General features: G+C 37.5%; 1 protein-coding gene across 3 annotated transcripts in view; it reads right to left on the reverse strand.

Moving 5' to 3' along the window:
- RPS6KB1 (ribosomal protein S6 kinase B1) overlaps nucleotides 1-16,492 on the reverse strand; it is a 48,426-nt gene extending 31,934 nt beyond the window's left edge. For 2 of the 3 annotated variants that reach the window (XM_075994412.1, XM_075994411.1), the window contains exons 1-4: nucleotides 16,265-16,492; nucleotides 7,511-7,560; nucleotides 6,004-6,124; nucleotides 4,365-4,433 (exon numbers count right to left, since the gene is read on the reverse strand). In XM_075994412.1, coding sequence (XP_075850527.1) covers nucleotides 4,365-4,433; nucleotides 6,004-6,124; nucleotides 7,511-7,560; nucleotides 16,265-16,405 — 381 coding nt within the window. In that variant the 5' untranslated portion in view covers nucleotides 16,406-16,492. The remainder of the gene's footprint in view (nucleotides 1-4,364; nucleotides 4,434-6,003; nucleotides 6,125-7,510; nucleotides 7,561-16,264) is intronic. The other variant, XM_012770566.2, reaches the window with a different exon arrangement.
- Nucleotides 16,493-16,575: the final 83 nt, after the last annotated feature.

Consider the following 16,575-nt stretch of genomic DNA (forward strand, 5'->3'; position numbering starts at 1 on the left):
GTCAGAGTTTCATTCTCTTGCCTGGGCTAGAAAGCCGTGGTGTCAGCCTAGCTCATAGCAACCTCAAACTCCTGGGCTCCGCCTGTAATCCTAGCACCCTGGGAGACTGAGGCAGGTGGATTGCTCGAGGTCAGGAGTTCGAAACCAGAAGAAGAGCGAGACCCCCGTCTCTACTATAAATAAAAATAAATTAATTGGCCAATTAATATATATAGAAAAAATTAGCCGGGCATGGTGGCACATGCCTGTAGTCCCAGCTACTTGGGAGGCTGAGGGAGGAGGATTGCTTGAGCCCAGGAGTTTGAGGTTGCTGTGAGCTAGGCTGACGCCACGGCACTCACTCTAGCCTGGGCAACAAAGTGAGACTCTGTCTCAAAAAAATAAAAACTCCTGAACTCAAGCGATCCTACTGCCTCAGCCTCCCAAGTAACTGGGACTACAAGCATGCGCCACCATGCCTGGCTAATTTTTTCTATTTATTTTTAGCTGTCCAATTTCTTTCTTTCTATTTTTAGTAGAGATGGGGTCTCACTCTTGCTTAGGCTGGTATCAAACTCCTGACCTTGAGCAATCCGCCCACCTTGGCCTCCTAGAGTGCTAGGATTACAGGCGTCAGGCACTGCGCCCGGCCTGATTTCATCCTAAAGGCTAGGAAGAGGTATACTCTTATCACATACTCAGGTCAGAAGGGTTGACACTTTCTGCCTCCAGCATAAGAAAATCAGAAAGAAGAAACTCAAAGGGAACCTACAGTCATCTTACATAAGAATTTAGGAATTAAAACCCTGGACCTAACCCTACTAACTTCTTCACTTTCAATATTTTTGCTGTGAGCTTGTTTTCAAGGACAGCAAGAAAGGAGATACTGTCTGATCCTCTAGCGAGGCTTGGGGAAAGAACCCTGAGAGTAGGAAATAATGGTAACCAAGCAAAAGGAGAGGCAAAGTAGTTTAGGTCTTAGAGGCCTGGGCGCAAAAATGAAGCCTGACACTTAGCAATAACTCTATGAATTTCCCAGTACACCACCCCCACCCACCATGTATGGGGGGAAAAAAACCCAATATCCTCTTTTTCACTAAAGATACCTATGCCAAACATATATTTCATTCAACATATAATTATGAATAATGTGGTCAACCCTGATTATTAGGCACAGATAAATAATATATTAAAAGGAATGAATTACTTAAGAATCTTGACCAGTAATTCTTTCAAAATTTCTGGAACAAGCATTATCATACTGCCTTCAATTCTATACCTAACATATTTTACAGATAAAAAAAAAAAATCATTAATCTCAAACTATTCCAACAGGAAAGCCAGATAGCAGACATTAACCCCAACTTACTGAAGCAGAAATTTATGTTGAGATTACCTACATGATTTTTTGAAGATTATCACCAATAAAGTTGTGGTCATAGTATTTGTTCCTTGGCTTTTAAATTGAGGAGTCATTTGTACTACTTAAATAAAAATCAGCAAGAAGATAAGGACCAAACTATTACAAATCTTATAATTTTTTTATTTAGAAAGAATTTTAATAGAGAAAATGCTCATAAGGATATTTAGTAAACAGAGCATGGTACAAAGCTGTATGAAAGTTAGATATTGAGAATACAAGAATATCTGCATACACTAAAATAAGAAAATATAAAACATTCATACGTTTAGACATAAAAAGGAAAGCAAAAATCAATACTTATAATTTTTAAAAGTAATTTTGATTGTCTTTTAAAGTAGTTCTCTACTAGAATTTTTGTTAAAAGAGTGGAATCTTTTCAGAAATCAATCCCAAACAAGAACAAGAAATTGAACACACATAAGCCATCTTCAGTAAAAGTAGTAAATACATGAAACCCCACACTCAAAAGATAAAGACAAAGTGGGGATAAAGCACTGGTCCATGACTTAGTAGAGTGGGATAAGATCAAACCCAAGTGCCTGCACAGAGGAAAAACACAAAAGAAGTTGACTCCATCTACAGAACCCTAGCAAAATTAAAAAATTAGAAGCAAAAATTTAAAAAGAATTAGAGGACTTAGAGATTGCAAAAGGTAGAAAGTGGAGGGCTAAAACCAGGAAGAGTATCTGAAAGTGTGTATGAAGATAGACCAAAAAGGATCCCATCTCCACACTAACTCAAAGAACTAACCCAAGGAGGGGCATACTCTCTAGGGAAAAAAAAGTGAAGGATTAGATACACTGAGTCAGTGTTAATGTAAAAACTCAACTTTAGTCTACATGTTTAAGGATAAGATCTCCATTTCCTCTCTCACCCAGCTCCAGAATGCTTTCTTCAGGCAAAAGAATGGAGGCTTTTTTCCAGCACCAAATGATCTACCAGACCTCTAAAAAGAAGACCTATTATTTGGAAGTTCTTGGGATTGCCAGTTAACCACTTGACTGTCCTGCAGAGAAGCCTACATACATAGAACTTCTCATCAGCTTCTCAGAGTTCCACTCTAAATATGAATAGTTAATGAAGGACATCAGACATCTAAAGAATGCCTCTTTAGAGACTAACACAGAAGAGACTAAATCAAAAACAAAGAAAATAGGAACTCAAAAAAGAGACAATGCATAGAACAAAATAACATTTCAAAGAATTATAATTAAAACCTTCAGAGGGATAAGAGAAGATATTATACTCATAAAGCAGGGTGCTATAAAAAGTGAAAGCAACAGAGTATTCTGGGGAACCACAAATATCTTTAAAAAAACTCAGTAAAAGAAAGTAAACAAGACAAAGATGTGGACAAATGAAAAAGATAAAAAAATTAGATGATCAGTTCAGGAAGTCCGACATCTAACTAACTGCAATCACAAAAGAAAACAGTAGGAAAGAAATTATCAAAGAAATCATACAAGAAAATTTCCTAGAACTGAAAGACTGAAGCTTTAAGATTAAAAGAGTAAAAATAAACAGGAGTCAAAGCAAGGCACATCACTATAAAAATTTAGAATATCAGAAATAAAAAATTTTAAATATTTTCAGAGAAAAACAGGCCATGTATAAAGGATTAGGAATCAGAATGGCAAGAGACTTCTCAATAGAAATTCTCAAATATAGAGGAAAATGAAGCAAAATTCTGAGTGAAAATGATTTTCAACTTCAAAACCATACCCAGGCCGGGCGTGGTGGCTCACGCCTGTAATCCTAGCACTTTGGGAGGCCGAGGCGGGCGGATTGCTCAAGGTCAGGAGTTCGAAACCAGCCTGAGCGAGACCCCGTCTCTACCAAAAATAGAAATAAATTAATTGACCAACTAAAAATATATATACAAAAAATTAGCCGGGCATGGTGGCGCATGCCTGTAGTCCCAGCTACTCAGGAGGCTGAGGCAGTAGGATCGCTGAGCCCCGGAGATTGAGGTTGCTGTGAGCCAGGCTGATGCCACGGCACTCACTCTAGCCTGGGCAACAAAGTGAGACTCTTGTCTCAAAAAAAAAAAAAAACCATACCCAAATGGTCAAACAAGTATAAAGGTAAGGAAATTCTCACAAATGCAATATTTTCTTAGAAATTTATCTTCATGTACTTTTTCTCAGAGAGCCACTAATAGATAGTCACCAAAATAAGAGAACATGAGTATCAACTAAGAAAAAAGAAAATATGGGATCCAGGAAACAAAGAATCTATCATTGAAGGAGCCAAAAAATTCAAGCATTATGGTGAAGGGAGGGCCTAATAATGACAGTTAGGCCTAGAGAGCTACCAGTCCAGAGAGCAACAGGGAGATAGAAAGTTGGTAAAGGAATGCCTCGGGGAAAATAAATGAAACTGACAGATTATAAGTCTGACCAAAGAACATTAGAGTAAAAGATGTTTTACAGAGTTGTTGGGAGTGGGGGGACAACAGTAGATTCAAAGAAAGCAAAACAATGAGAGGATGGGAAGAAAGGAGAAAGAAGTAAATGAGATTAAAATCCTTAACTATCATAACAGAAATTAAAACTGCTGAATTAAGAGATAACAATACATGCTTATTACTTAGACATATGGAGACCAGAAACAGCTAAAAGAGTTATCTCAGAGAAGAACTGATTCCATCCTCACCAAATAGAAATATAACAGGAATAACAACAATGAAACATAGCTCACATCCTAAAAGGAACTATAACTGCATTAGAAATATCTTCTTTTTTTTTAAGAGATGGGGTCTCACTATGTTGTCCAAGCTGGCCTCAAATTCCTGAGCTAAGTGATCCTTCTGCATCAGCCTTACAAGTAGTTAGGACTACAGGCACACACCACCATGCCTAGCTTGAAATACATTTTTTTGACTAAGAATTTTAGCCCAAAATTTGATAGCAATTAAGAATACAGTGCAGGGGGGAAAAAACAAAAAGGATAGGGGAATCACCTTTTTAAGCACCTTCATGGCAAATATTTTCCCAGTATTTGCTCCTGTTACTTTTCGTACTTGAAAAACCTGGATAAAAAAATAAGCGTTTGTATGTTATTAAAAGCCAAACTACGTCAGTTATATTCCCTTAATTCCTTTTCATAAGAAACAAATGATACAGCAGTTTATATTCTTGTAAAAACTAATACCACAAAGGACTGTGTACAAAAATGATCAGCTAAAGGAACAGACCACATTAAAGATTTATTATAGTAGTGACATCTGTTAAACATTAAACTTTTCTGTTTGTTATGCTGACATCTGGTGGCAAAGTTGGATAATGACCGTCTAATCTAATGAGCACTCCCTGTTACTTATACATAAAATCCTAGTTTACTTTAGAACAAGCATAATCCAGGTTCCCAGAAGCATGATACCAAACTTAAAAATTATAAAATATTTAATAAATTTCTCCCAGGAGTGCAACTGTTCTTGCTTCACATAAAACTGTATATTAATAGTTGACAGGAAATTACTGTTTACCTATACCTTAAAAGGGCTAGTTATTACAGTTGGCCCTCAGAATCCACATGTTCTGCAGCCACAGGTACGACCAACCACAGACCAAAAATATTTGGGGGGAAAAAACCATAAAAACTACAGGACAATAAAAAATATATATAAAAAATACAGGATAACAACTATTTTACATAGCATTTACATGGTATTAGGTATTACAAGTAATCTAGAGAAAATTTAAAGTATTATCTTTAAACCAGGGAGGATGTGCATAGGTTTTATGCAAATACTATGCCACTTTATATAAGACACTTGGGCATCCACAGATTTTCCTATCTGCAAGGGCCCTGGAACAAACCCACCTCCTGCAGATACAGGAAGATGACTGTAAACATTTTCATGCAACAGTTAAAATATGTGAGATTCAAAGTACATATGTTATATGTTCAGGATGATTAGAACATATTAGAATGCATCCTCAAGTGTAAAAATAAACTACAAACGTTGTGCTTTGCAAAATTAATACTACACAATAGCATAAATAGTTCTTAAACTTAATCCCAGTCAAGTTATCTAAATTCTGTCATTTGATAGAGAATGTCTTGTTATACAAGTTTTCTTGGGCAGAACTTGTAAAGGTGAGATCTTAAGTTAGAAAGCCTTGGGCAAAAATATGAAACTAGTAAGTTTTCTTCTCCCTTTTTATATTCCTTCAGCTTCCTAACTCTACTACTCCAGATACTGCAAACCAAAGAAAACCAATTTAGACTAAAGTTTCAGTAACAGATAACAATTTAAAGTGCCATGCTCTTTGAAAATAAAAAGTAATTTGTTATTAAAGAGGATACCATTTAACCAAAGAAAAGAATAAATCCTCTAATAACAGACTCTGCCTAGCACAGTTGCCTATTCATTTATTCAACAAACATTGACTATCACATGCCAGGCTTTTACATGTGTGGTGGTGTGAAGAGGAGGGAAAACTGAACTTTTGTTCATGCCTCAAATAATACCAGGTAAGTCATCATAGTCATGTCCTTTGCTGATGGCTACCAAAAAAGATGACTGCTGGAATCAGGGTATAAAAATTAATCTATCCAAAACAGACAACAGCTCTCATTTCAAAAATACTTCCTACCTTTCCATAGCCCCCTTTACCAAGTACCCGGAGTAGTTCAAAACATTCTGGTCTGATTTTTTCTGGCCCTCTGTTCACACTAGTTTCTGATATTTCAAATTTCTCACAATGTTCCATGCCACTGGGAAGAAAAGCAAAACCAAAAGTAAATTTGCAAAACATTAATTTACCTTAATCATATTGTTAAGAAAGAAAAAGAAATGTAATCTAATTAAGAGAAAAAAGTACATGACAGCAAATTTACTATCTGTGCTGTAAGTAAACTAATGATTCAATGACAAGGAAGGTCAAGATTAGGGTTGCCTGATAATTATCTGCTTGTTGACAGAATGTGCTATCACTTATTTATTCATATGCATCAAGCACTTCCAAGATAAGGTAAATTAGAACAAGTTTATAAAGTTAAGAAAGGAAAAAATCTTCTAGTTATTCAAATTTAGTTCATTCAAAATGTCAATGAAATTAGGTATTATCCAACCCCTTTGGCACCTTCAGCATAAAATCTGGGATCTTTCTAAAACTACCCAATTAGTTCAAGTCTTTAAGCTACAAAATTCTTGCTAATAAAATTTATCTATGCATATTTCCGTGTCTGACTTCCCAAGTTATTAACTTGATTTAAAGAATCCCAAAGGGGTGGCAATTATGTCTGTCATTCAAATGCTTTCTATATGAGCAATCTCTCTTGGTCTCTTCTGATACCAAGGCTTTTTACTTGAGAGTAGGGTACAGAGCAGATTAATCCTCATACTCATTCAATGGAGCTTATCTAAAATGACTTAAGATTGCATGGATCTCTGTTTGAGTGATGGATTATAGCAAAACAAAAAGCATGTGACTTTTGGGGGCATTTCTACAAAATTTTCAGTAAGAAAAAGTTAGAAATGTGGTTTTCTATAGTAAACCAACAGAAATTCCTTGTTTTTGTTTTTTGAGACAGAGTCTCGCTTTATTGCCCAGGGTAGAGTGAGTGCCATGGCGTCAGCCTAGCTCACAGTAACCTCAAACTCCTGGGCTCAAGCAATCCTTCTGCTTCACCCTCCCGAGTAGCTGGGACTACAGGCATGCACCACCATGCCCAGCTAATATTTTCTATATGTATTAGTTGGCCAATTAATTTCTTTCTATATATAGTAGAGACAGGGTCTCACTCTTGCTCAGGCGGGTTTCGAACTCCTGATATCGAGCAATCCTCCAGAGTGCTAGGATTACAGGCGTGAGCCACCTGGCCCAGCCAATAGAAATTCCTATTGACTCAGACTCATATTCAGTATACTCTGAATTTGAATGAATTCTTTTTCTCAAAATCCATATACAATCTCAAAACTCTAGATATCTTATTATATTGATCAGGTTTTGGTGCCAAACTCAATAAACCAAGTCTATAAATATGACTGGATATTTAAGAACAGGTTATTGGAATCACATAGTAGCTATGAACTAGAACTGATACAACCTACTTGTAAGATAAAGACAGCATAATAAAAATCTTTTTATATAAACTTACAGTTCATATGGTCCAACTCCCCCATGATCCATGCTTTCATTTAACTGACCCTGAAAAATATGTTAAAGGTTTAGAAATAACTTCATAAACATAAATTTTACAAGTTTAATATTTTACTTCATAACTGAAAGAGAATGAAAGGTATAAAAACCAGCTTAAAAATTCCCTATACTTCAGTAACAGGCAAACATGGAATGAACAAAATAAAGTATACAAATACTACTACGAGGATTTCATTTTTAGTTTTATATCACAACTAAACTATAGAGGCTATTCATTAATAATCTAAAAACAAAACGAAGTGGTTTTTCCTTAAAAACTTACATTTATCAAAAAAATTTTGAATATCATATAACTAAGGGCACTACATTCTAAGTAAGATTTAATCAAATGACTTATATAAAATGCTGGTCTGATATGCTTCTGACACAGACTAAAATAATGCTACGAACTAAGCATAGGGCAAGCACAACTAGTCCAAGATATGTAGTAAACGATATGGCAGGTCAAGGCAAAATAATTAAGCAATATTCTCAAATAGTTAGAAGTCATGCTGGCTAAACATTTATTGACCATAGAATAAAGAGGTGCAAAATTTAATTAACCTCCCATACACAGCAATGAACAATCCCCCAAATGAAATTAAGATAACTCCATTCACAATAGCATCAATAAGAATAGCTTAGAAAAAAATTTAACAAAAGTGTAAGACTTATACAGTGAAAACTATAAAATATTACTTAAAAAAATTAAAGAAGACCTAAATAAATGGAAAGGTATTCCATGTTCATGGATCAGAAGACTTAACATTGTTTTAGAGGGCAATACTAACCAAACTGATCTACAGATTCAACTGAATCCTATCAAAACCCCAGGTTCCTTTTTTGCAGAAAATGACAAGCTGATCCTAAAATTCATACAGAAATGCAAGGGACCCAAAATAGCCAATACAATCTTGAAAAAGAGCAAAGACACAAAAGACAAAGACACAGCAATCAAGACAGGGTGTTACTGGCATAAGAAAGACATATAGATCAATGGAACAGAATTAAGAAGCCAGAAATAAACTCTTACATTTATCATCAAATGATTCTCAATAAAAATGCTAAAACTATTCTATAGCAAACAGATAGTAAATAAATGGTGCTGGGACAATTAGATATCCACATGCAAAAAGATTAATTTAGACTTCTACTTCATACCATGCACAAAAATTAACTTGAAATGGAGCAAAGACCTGAATGTAGAAGCTAAAATTATATAAAACTCTCAGAAGAAACACAGGAGGGAGTAAATCTTCAAGGATGTTGGGGAAGGCAATAATTTCTAATACACATCACCAAAAGTACAAACTAAAGAAAAAAAAATAAATAAATTGGATTTACTGAAAGTTTAAAATTTTACATGTCAAAAGACACTATCGAGAAGAGAAAAAGAAAAATCACAGAACAGAGATATATGAAGAACTACTACAGTTCAATGATAAACAGAGAAATAACCCAATTTTTTAAAAATTTTATTTTTTTAGAGATAGGGTCTTACTCTGTTACCCAGGCTGGAGTGAAATGGCATGATCACAGCTCACTGCTGCCCCAAACTCCTCCTGGTTCAGCCTGCTGAGTAGCTGGGACTATAGGTGTGTGCCACTATGCCTGGCTAATTTTTAATTATTTTTTGTAGAGATGAGGTCTCATTCTTGCTTAGGCTGGTTTCAAAGTCCTGGCCTCAAGCAATCCTCCTGCCTCAGCCTCCCAAAGTGCTAGGATCACAGGCATGAACCACTGCACCTGGCCAAATAACCCAATTTTTACAAATGGGTTATGATCTGAGTAAATAATTTCTCCAAAGAACATATACAATGGACAATAAGCAAATGAAAAGATGTTCAACATCATTAGTCATTAGGGACATGCAGACCCAAACCATAATAAGATATCACTTCACACTCACTAGGATGGTTATAAATCAAAAAGAAAAGTTAGTTTGGCAAAGACGTAGAGAAATTGGAACCCTCATATACTCCTGATGGGAATGTAAAATGGTGCAACCACTTTGGAAAACAGTTTGGCAGTCTCTTAAAAAGATAAACAGAGGCTGGGCACGGTGGCTCACGCCTGTAATCCAGCACTCTGGGAGGCCGAGGTGGGAAGATGGCTCAAGGTCAGGAGTTTGAGACAAGCATGAGCAAGAGTGAGACCCCATCTCTACTATAAACAGAAAGAAATTAATTGGCCAGCTAATATATATAGAAAAAATTAGCCGGACATGGTGGTGCATGCCTGTAGTCACAGCTACTTGGGAAGCTGAGGCAGAAGAATTGCTTGAGCCCAGGAGTTTGAGGTTGCTGTGAGCTAGGCTGATGCCACGGCACTCACTGTAGTCTGGGCAACAAATTGAGACTCTGTCTCAAAAAAAAAAAAAAAAAAAAACAAAAAAGATAAAGATTTACCATATGATCCAGCAAATCTACTCCTAGGTATCTACTCAAAACAAATGAAAATACATGTTCTACAAAGACCTAGGCACAAATGTTCATAAAAGTTTTTATTCATAACCCAAATGCATATTTGAATGAACACCACAAATGAACATCAACTGATGAATTAATGAAATGTAGTTTATCCATATATTGGAATACTATTTAGCCCTAAAAAGGAATGTAATATTGATATATGTTAAAATCATGTTTTGATCCTCAAAAACATTATGTTAAGTGAAAGAAGTCAGACACAGAAGACCACATACAGTATGATTCCATTTATATGGAATGTTTAGAAAAGGCAAACCTATAGAGATGAGAAGTAGATTAGTGATTGCCTAGGGCTGGTGGTAAGAATAAGGAGTAACTATAAGTAGGCCAAAGCTTCTTTCTAGAGTGTTAAAAATGTTCTAAAACTAAATTGTGGGCCGGGCGCAGTGGCTCACGTCTGTAATCCTAACACTCTGGGAAGCCGAAGTGGGCAGATTGCTCGAGGTCAGGAGTTCGAAACCAGCCTGAGCAAGAGCGAGACCCCGTCTCTACTATAAATAGAAAGAAATTAATTGGCCAACTAATATATATAGAAAAAATTAGCCAGGTATGGTGGCGCATGCTCTCAGCTACTTAGGATCACTTGAGCCCAGGAGTTTGAGGTTGCTGTGAACTAGGCTGAGGCCATGGCACTCACTCTAGCCTAGGCAATAAAGCAAGACTCTGTCTCAAAAAAAACAAAAAAAAAAACAACCCTAAATTGTGGTGATGGTTGCACAACTCTGTAAAAAATTACAACTTGCTAAATTGTTCTTTTTTGTTTTTGGAGACAGAGTCTCACTCTGTTGTCTGGACTAGAGTGCTGTGGCATCAGCCTAGCTCATAGCAACCTCAAATTCCTGGGCTCAAGTGATCCTCCTGTCTCAGCCTCCTGAGTAGCTGGGACCACAGGCATTTGCTACCATACTCGGCTAATTTTTTCTATATATGTTTAGTTGTCCAGCTAAATTCTTTCTGTTTTTTAGAAGAGATGGGGTCTCACTCTTGCTCAGGCTGATCTTGAACGCCTGACTTTTAGCTATCCTCCCACCTTGGCCTCCCAGAGTGGTAGGATTATAGGCATGAGCCACCGTGCCCGGACTAAAACTTGCTAAATTGTTAAAAAAAAAAAAAAGAAAGAAAGAAAAACTTAGCAGAAATTTAGTTACTGATATTATTAATACAACATATAGCTTTAAGATGAGTATTCTTGAACATAGTCTGATTTTGAACTCTTTTGGTTTACACACAAAAGGATATCACTTAATTGAAAATAGGCTCTAAAAAATTAGAAGTCTTTAAGCAATCAGTGTCCTAATTTTAGAATAATTCAAAAGACATTAAGTGAGCCACCTTTTTTCAAAAGTACCAGTACACAGCCAAGATACACAATAAATACTGATAGTATTCTTACAGAATAGATGTTCCAATGCCAAAACAAACCAAACATTTTTAGTCATAACCTGCTCAAGGTGTGAACGAGTCAGGATGATGTGTAATACCAGGAAATATATGTCACGTGATTAGACTGAGGCAAAATGGATGGGACAGTATCAAGTAAAAAAAAAATCAGTTCTCACCATTTCAACTGGACACAGTTTCTTTTGTGTGGGGGAGGTGGGAGTGGTCAAGGCTAAAGTTTTTTTTTTTTTTGGTCTCTGTTGCTCTATACAATCACCTATGATGGATTCACTTTAAAGACAAAAGACTAACTTCTCTTAGATGTGATAAAACTGGTATTACATAATTGTCTTTTCTTTAATGTTAGTTTTACTTAATTCTAAATTAAAGACCACATAGTAGTTAACACAGAAGCATGACTTTGAAGCCTCACAAGATATACCCTGTAGCTATGTTTCATTTCCGGAGCTGGCCAGGCCTGTATTGCCACCTGCATCTGTGTTTATGACTTCCTACCGTTACCTTCTAGAACAGAAGCATTAGAGGTACAAATCTTTTCTGTTACCAGTGGTGCCTTCAGAAAAGTCTCACACAAGAAGCATCAAGCTAACATTATAATATGTACTGACAACTCTCTTTCACAGGAAACTCTTTATTCATAATTTTTTCTGCTGCCTTAAGTTTTATGACCAATCCAATCCCTTTTCTGTGTGTCGCTATGATTGCCAAAGTGGAATTCTGCTTATCTAAGGTACTATATAAGGAATGAGTATTTGCAAAGTTTTAAATAAAAATGTACATAAATTCAACTTACTATGCCTAAAGTCCCAACAAGAGAGAGTACATTTTATAAAAATTTAAATAAATTGTTCCACTTTGGGTGAAAATGTCCTTAATCCAGATATTCTTACCTGCTTTGCCTCGCTGTTCACATACTTCCTGAGAAGACTCAATAACTCACATGAATTGGGAGAAAGGAGTAAACCATGCCCCAAATCTTGGGTATTTAAAAATAGTTGCTGCTTTTTTTTGAGACAGAGTCTCACTCTGTTGCCTGGGCTAGAGTGCTGTGGCATCAGCCTAGCTCACAGCAACCTCAAACTCCTGGGCTCAGGCGACCCTTCTGCCTCAGCCCCCTGAGTAGCTTGGGACTACAGGCATGCGTCACCATGCCTGGCTAATTTTTTCTATATATCTTTAGTTGGCCAATTAATTTCTTTCTATTTTTGGTAGAGACGGTGTCTTGCTCTTGCTCAAGCTGGTTTCGAACTCCCGACCTTGAGCGATCCACCCGCCTCGGCCTCCAGAGTGCTAGGATTACAGGCATGAGCCACCATGCCCGGTCTATAGTTGCTGCTTTATGGTAAGTTTATATTACAGTGCAAGATAAGTATTAATGAGATTTTTTTCTATATTTTTTCATAATGATGAATAGGAGTACAAACTTTTGCTCAATAAAAATCTTATGTCCCAATCTGAAACTTGTGTGGTAAGCCTCTGTGATTATTTCAAATTTTATTTTATTATTTATGGGAAGAATCATATTTTAAATTAGTAGAGTAAAAAGGAAGGATTTTAAAAAAATGGCATTACAGTTTTCTACTACTCTGTTTTTATTTTATTTTATTTTATTTTTATTTTTTTTTTTGCTTCATCCTCTGGACTGAACTACTCTGTTTTTAGATGGCATCTTGCTCTTGGTCAGGCTAGTTTCGAACTCCTGAGCTCAAGTGATCCTCCTGCCTCGGCCTTCCAGAGTGCTAGGGTTACAGGCATGAGGCACCTCTCCTGGCCCTCTACTACTCTCTTAATGATACAGAAAGCAGAGAAGATTCTGCTATTTTTGCAATCTAATGAAATTCTCTGGAGAATTTTCCCTTAGTTTCAATTCACTGCTACAAATACTATCACCAGTGAAACGAAAAAACAGAAAAGACCCCCCCCTCAAAAAAAAAAACAAAATCAAAAAAAAAAACAAAAAAAAACCCTCTTACGAACTGGCTCTAATATATTCCTCTGTTATATTTAATCAGGGTTTTTTTTTTTACTCAGGTGGCAGACATTCAACTTTGTCCATAAATGTATCAATTTAGTCTCCTCATCTTTTAATCTCTAAAGAATTAACTGAACTATGTAAATACATCACAGATTCACTCAGTATAACTTACCTTAAAAGGCAAATATTTCTAAACAGGATCAATGATTTATAAAATAAAAAACACCATGATACAACAGCTGTAAAAATACAACACCCCTAGTTAAATTGCACTTATTAAGTCTCTAGGCATAGAAGAGGGCAAACTTAAATGATTGGTTCCTTGGCAATGAAACTCTGACAAGCTACATTTCTGTGAACTAGCTAATTGCTTAATATGACAGGATATTTTGAGAGTATTGTACTTTATATATTTTATTTTGTGTGACCCTCATTTTATATACAAGAAAGTATCAGAGAGATTAAGCAATTTACTCTAGGTCACATAGTGAGTATGGCTGAAGGGATTTGAATTCACTTTTGACACACCACAAAGAGGCACATTATGAACAAGACTAGTAAATAGGATGAAGATCCTGTGCAATGAAGCTTTCTGAATTGAGTCAGAAGACACCACCACTATGTGATCTTTGGGCTACCATCTATGTCTTAGTTTCCTTACTACAAAATGAAGTAAGGCTACTCTGATATGCACCAATGTTTAAAAAGTTTGTATAATGAACTAAAAGTTATAGATTCACCAACAGAAACTATTATAAGATTTTCTAAGAATCTAAACTTCTCTCATTTTTCAGAATTATTTTTAAATTATTTTATTTCAGAGTTATTTGGACACCATTGAATCTCCATGGGTTGCCAACTCGATCTCACTCCCACTCCAACTCTTCTCTTGTCTACCTACCTTGAGGCACCCCTTAGAATAACACTCTCAAAAGAAACATTTTCAACTCCAAAAAGTATTGCTAAGTAAAATATATTTTACTGAAGGCTCTTCATCAAAATCCTCTTTAATTACCTCTGCTCTTCCCCCAAAGTTCCTCTCCCCACGGTCGTGGTCACATTTCTTTCTCTTTCTTATTTCTACCACTTTTTCTAGCCACCTCCTCATACTTTCTCAAAATCCTATTTGCTTGTACCCAGTGAAACAAAAGCCCTGTAACACCTACTGTTCCTGAAACACAACGAGAAAGGGAAAAGAAAAACAAGGTCCCAGTTCATAACAGGAATCTTAATATACTATTGTACTTTCAAAGAAGAATAAACCCATGATTGGAAATTCTCAGTTCAACTAATGAAGCTATACAGCACCCTTCCTATCCAGTTTTCTCCCCTGCCTTGCTCCAAAGCCACTGCCATATGGAATCAACATAATGGATGAAAGTATGGTATATGTAATGAAAGTAATTCCATATTTGTTTCAAATTGTATTTAGTGTTATTACTATATTCGCTTAATGAGGCTACTTGGAATTCCATTATGAAATCATGAGTTTAAAAAGCACACACCTCAATAACCACCTTCTAAACCATGTGATTTTTATTTAGTCTCATTTAATTATGAAAAGACAGTATTATTATAGCCCACTTAGTTTTGTAAAGTGTTCAAAGTTCTTTATATATAGCATCTCAATCTTTTGTCAACAGTAGGGCACATGTCAGCAGAGAAAAACTGAGGCGGCAGCAAGGGCAGGGAAGCCCCCTGTGCAGTAGAGCAAACATCTGACAACAGTCATTAATCCAAATACTGACACAGACAATGGAATTTAGAACCTGCATTACCATGAGGTTGTCACTGATGACCACTTGTCTAAATCAGTAGTTTAGTATGACAACACCATTTTTGAACTTCAGGTGCAATTTGTGACTTTTCAATAAATTTATCTTGAAGAAAGAATGCTATTCCATAAAGAATAACAAACCACTAAGACAGCAAAGGTAAAACCAAGCTGTGCATAAGGAAAAACAATTCTAAATTTAGCACCCTAAATTACAGCAAGGAAAGCCCTCGCACTACCATTCACAAGTCTCTGTTCAAGCAATTTATTTTTGGCAAGCCAAATCACAGCTGTCAACATTGGTTTTTTTCCATCCCCAAATTACACAAATTATTCTGAAAAAACACAGACATCTTCAACTTGGGGAAAAGTTACAAATGCCGTGTGTCTTTATAAATGCTTATTTTAAAAAGTCACACGGAAGGGAGTTATAAAAAAAAAAAAAAGCGAACAAACAAACCCTGAAAGATGCAGCAGAGCCCCCTTGCTCCCGAAATAAAACTCCTGGTGGCTGTAACAGCAGCGGCAGCGCTACTCCCGACAGAAGTTTTCAGCTGTCACTTCTAACAGCTGAGCGCTTCCTAGGAGAGAAGCGACAGGCCGAGAAGAGAGGTGGTTGTGGGATGTCTGAAGATTTAATATTTGAAATCTTACACTGGAAGGGAAACCCTTCCGCACTTCACCTGCATTTAGGGGATGTCCAGCAAGCGCAGCCCCCCTCCCCCCAACACATGCTCACACCACCCGCGCCCCGCCACACTCAAGTCCAACAGCTCGAGGAATCGACCACGCGCCCTTTCTCCTTACCCCTTCAAACAAATTGCTCGCCGCTGCGCTGACCCGGCTGCGCTGCCCGCTAAGGGCGCGACCTGCACCTGCGAGTCCCGCAGAGGCCTCACACCTAGGGGCATGTCCGCCCCGCCCGCTCCGCTGCCTCGGGCAGCGCGGCGCCTCAGCTCCTCCAGGAGCCCTCCGGGTCTCCGCGCTCCAGAACACGCCGGGCTTCCAGCGTCCGCGCCGCCGCCCGGGCCCTGTCACCTCGGCACCCTCCCTCCCCGAGACCCCGGGCCTCACCCCCTCCTCCAGCTCATCCTCAGAGCCTGCGTCCTCTGGCTGGTCCAGGTCTATGTCAAACACTCCTGCCATGTCCTCAGCTTCCCTGTCTCGGAAGTCCGGCGCTGGGTAAAAGCCGTCCCGCCTCCGTCGTCGCCTCATGGGCCCGGACCCGCCGCAGCCACGGCCGCTACTGCCGCCATCACCGGCTGCTTAGGCTTAGTGCGTCTGCGCCTAGGCCGTAGACTGGCTCCTCAAGTTTAGCGTAAGAGCATGCGTACAGGGTTCCTTGAAGGCAAACTGTGGGCAATGCACATGCGTAGAACTATAGC

This window comes from Microcebus murinus, chromosome 18 (genome assembly GCF_040939455.1).
Source record: "Microcebus murinus isolate Inina chromosome 18, M.murinus_Inina_mat1.0, whole genome shotgun sequence".
Lineage (NCBI taxonomy): Eukaryota > Metazoa > Chordata > Mammalia > Primates > Cheirogaleidae > Microcebus > Microcebus murinus.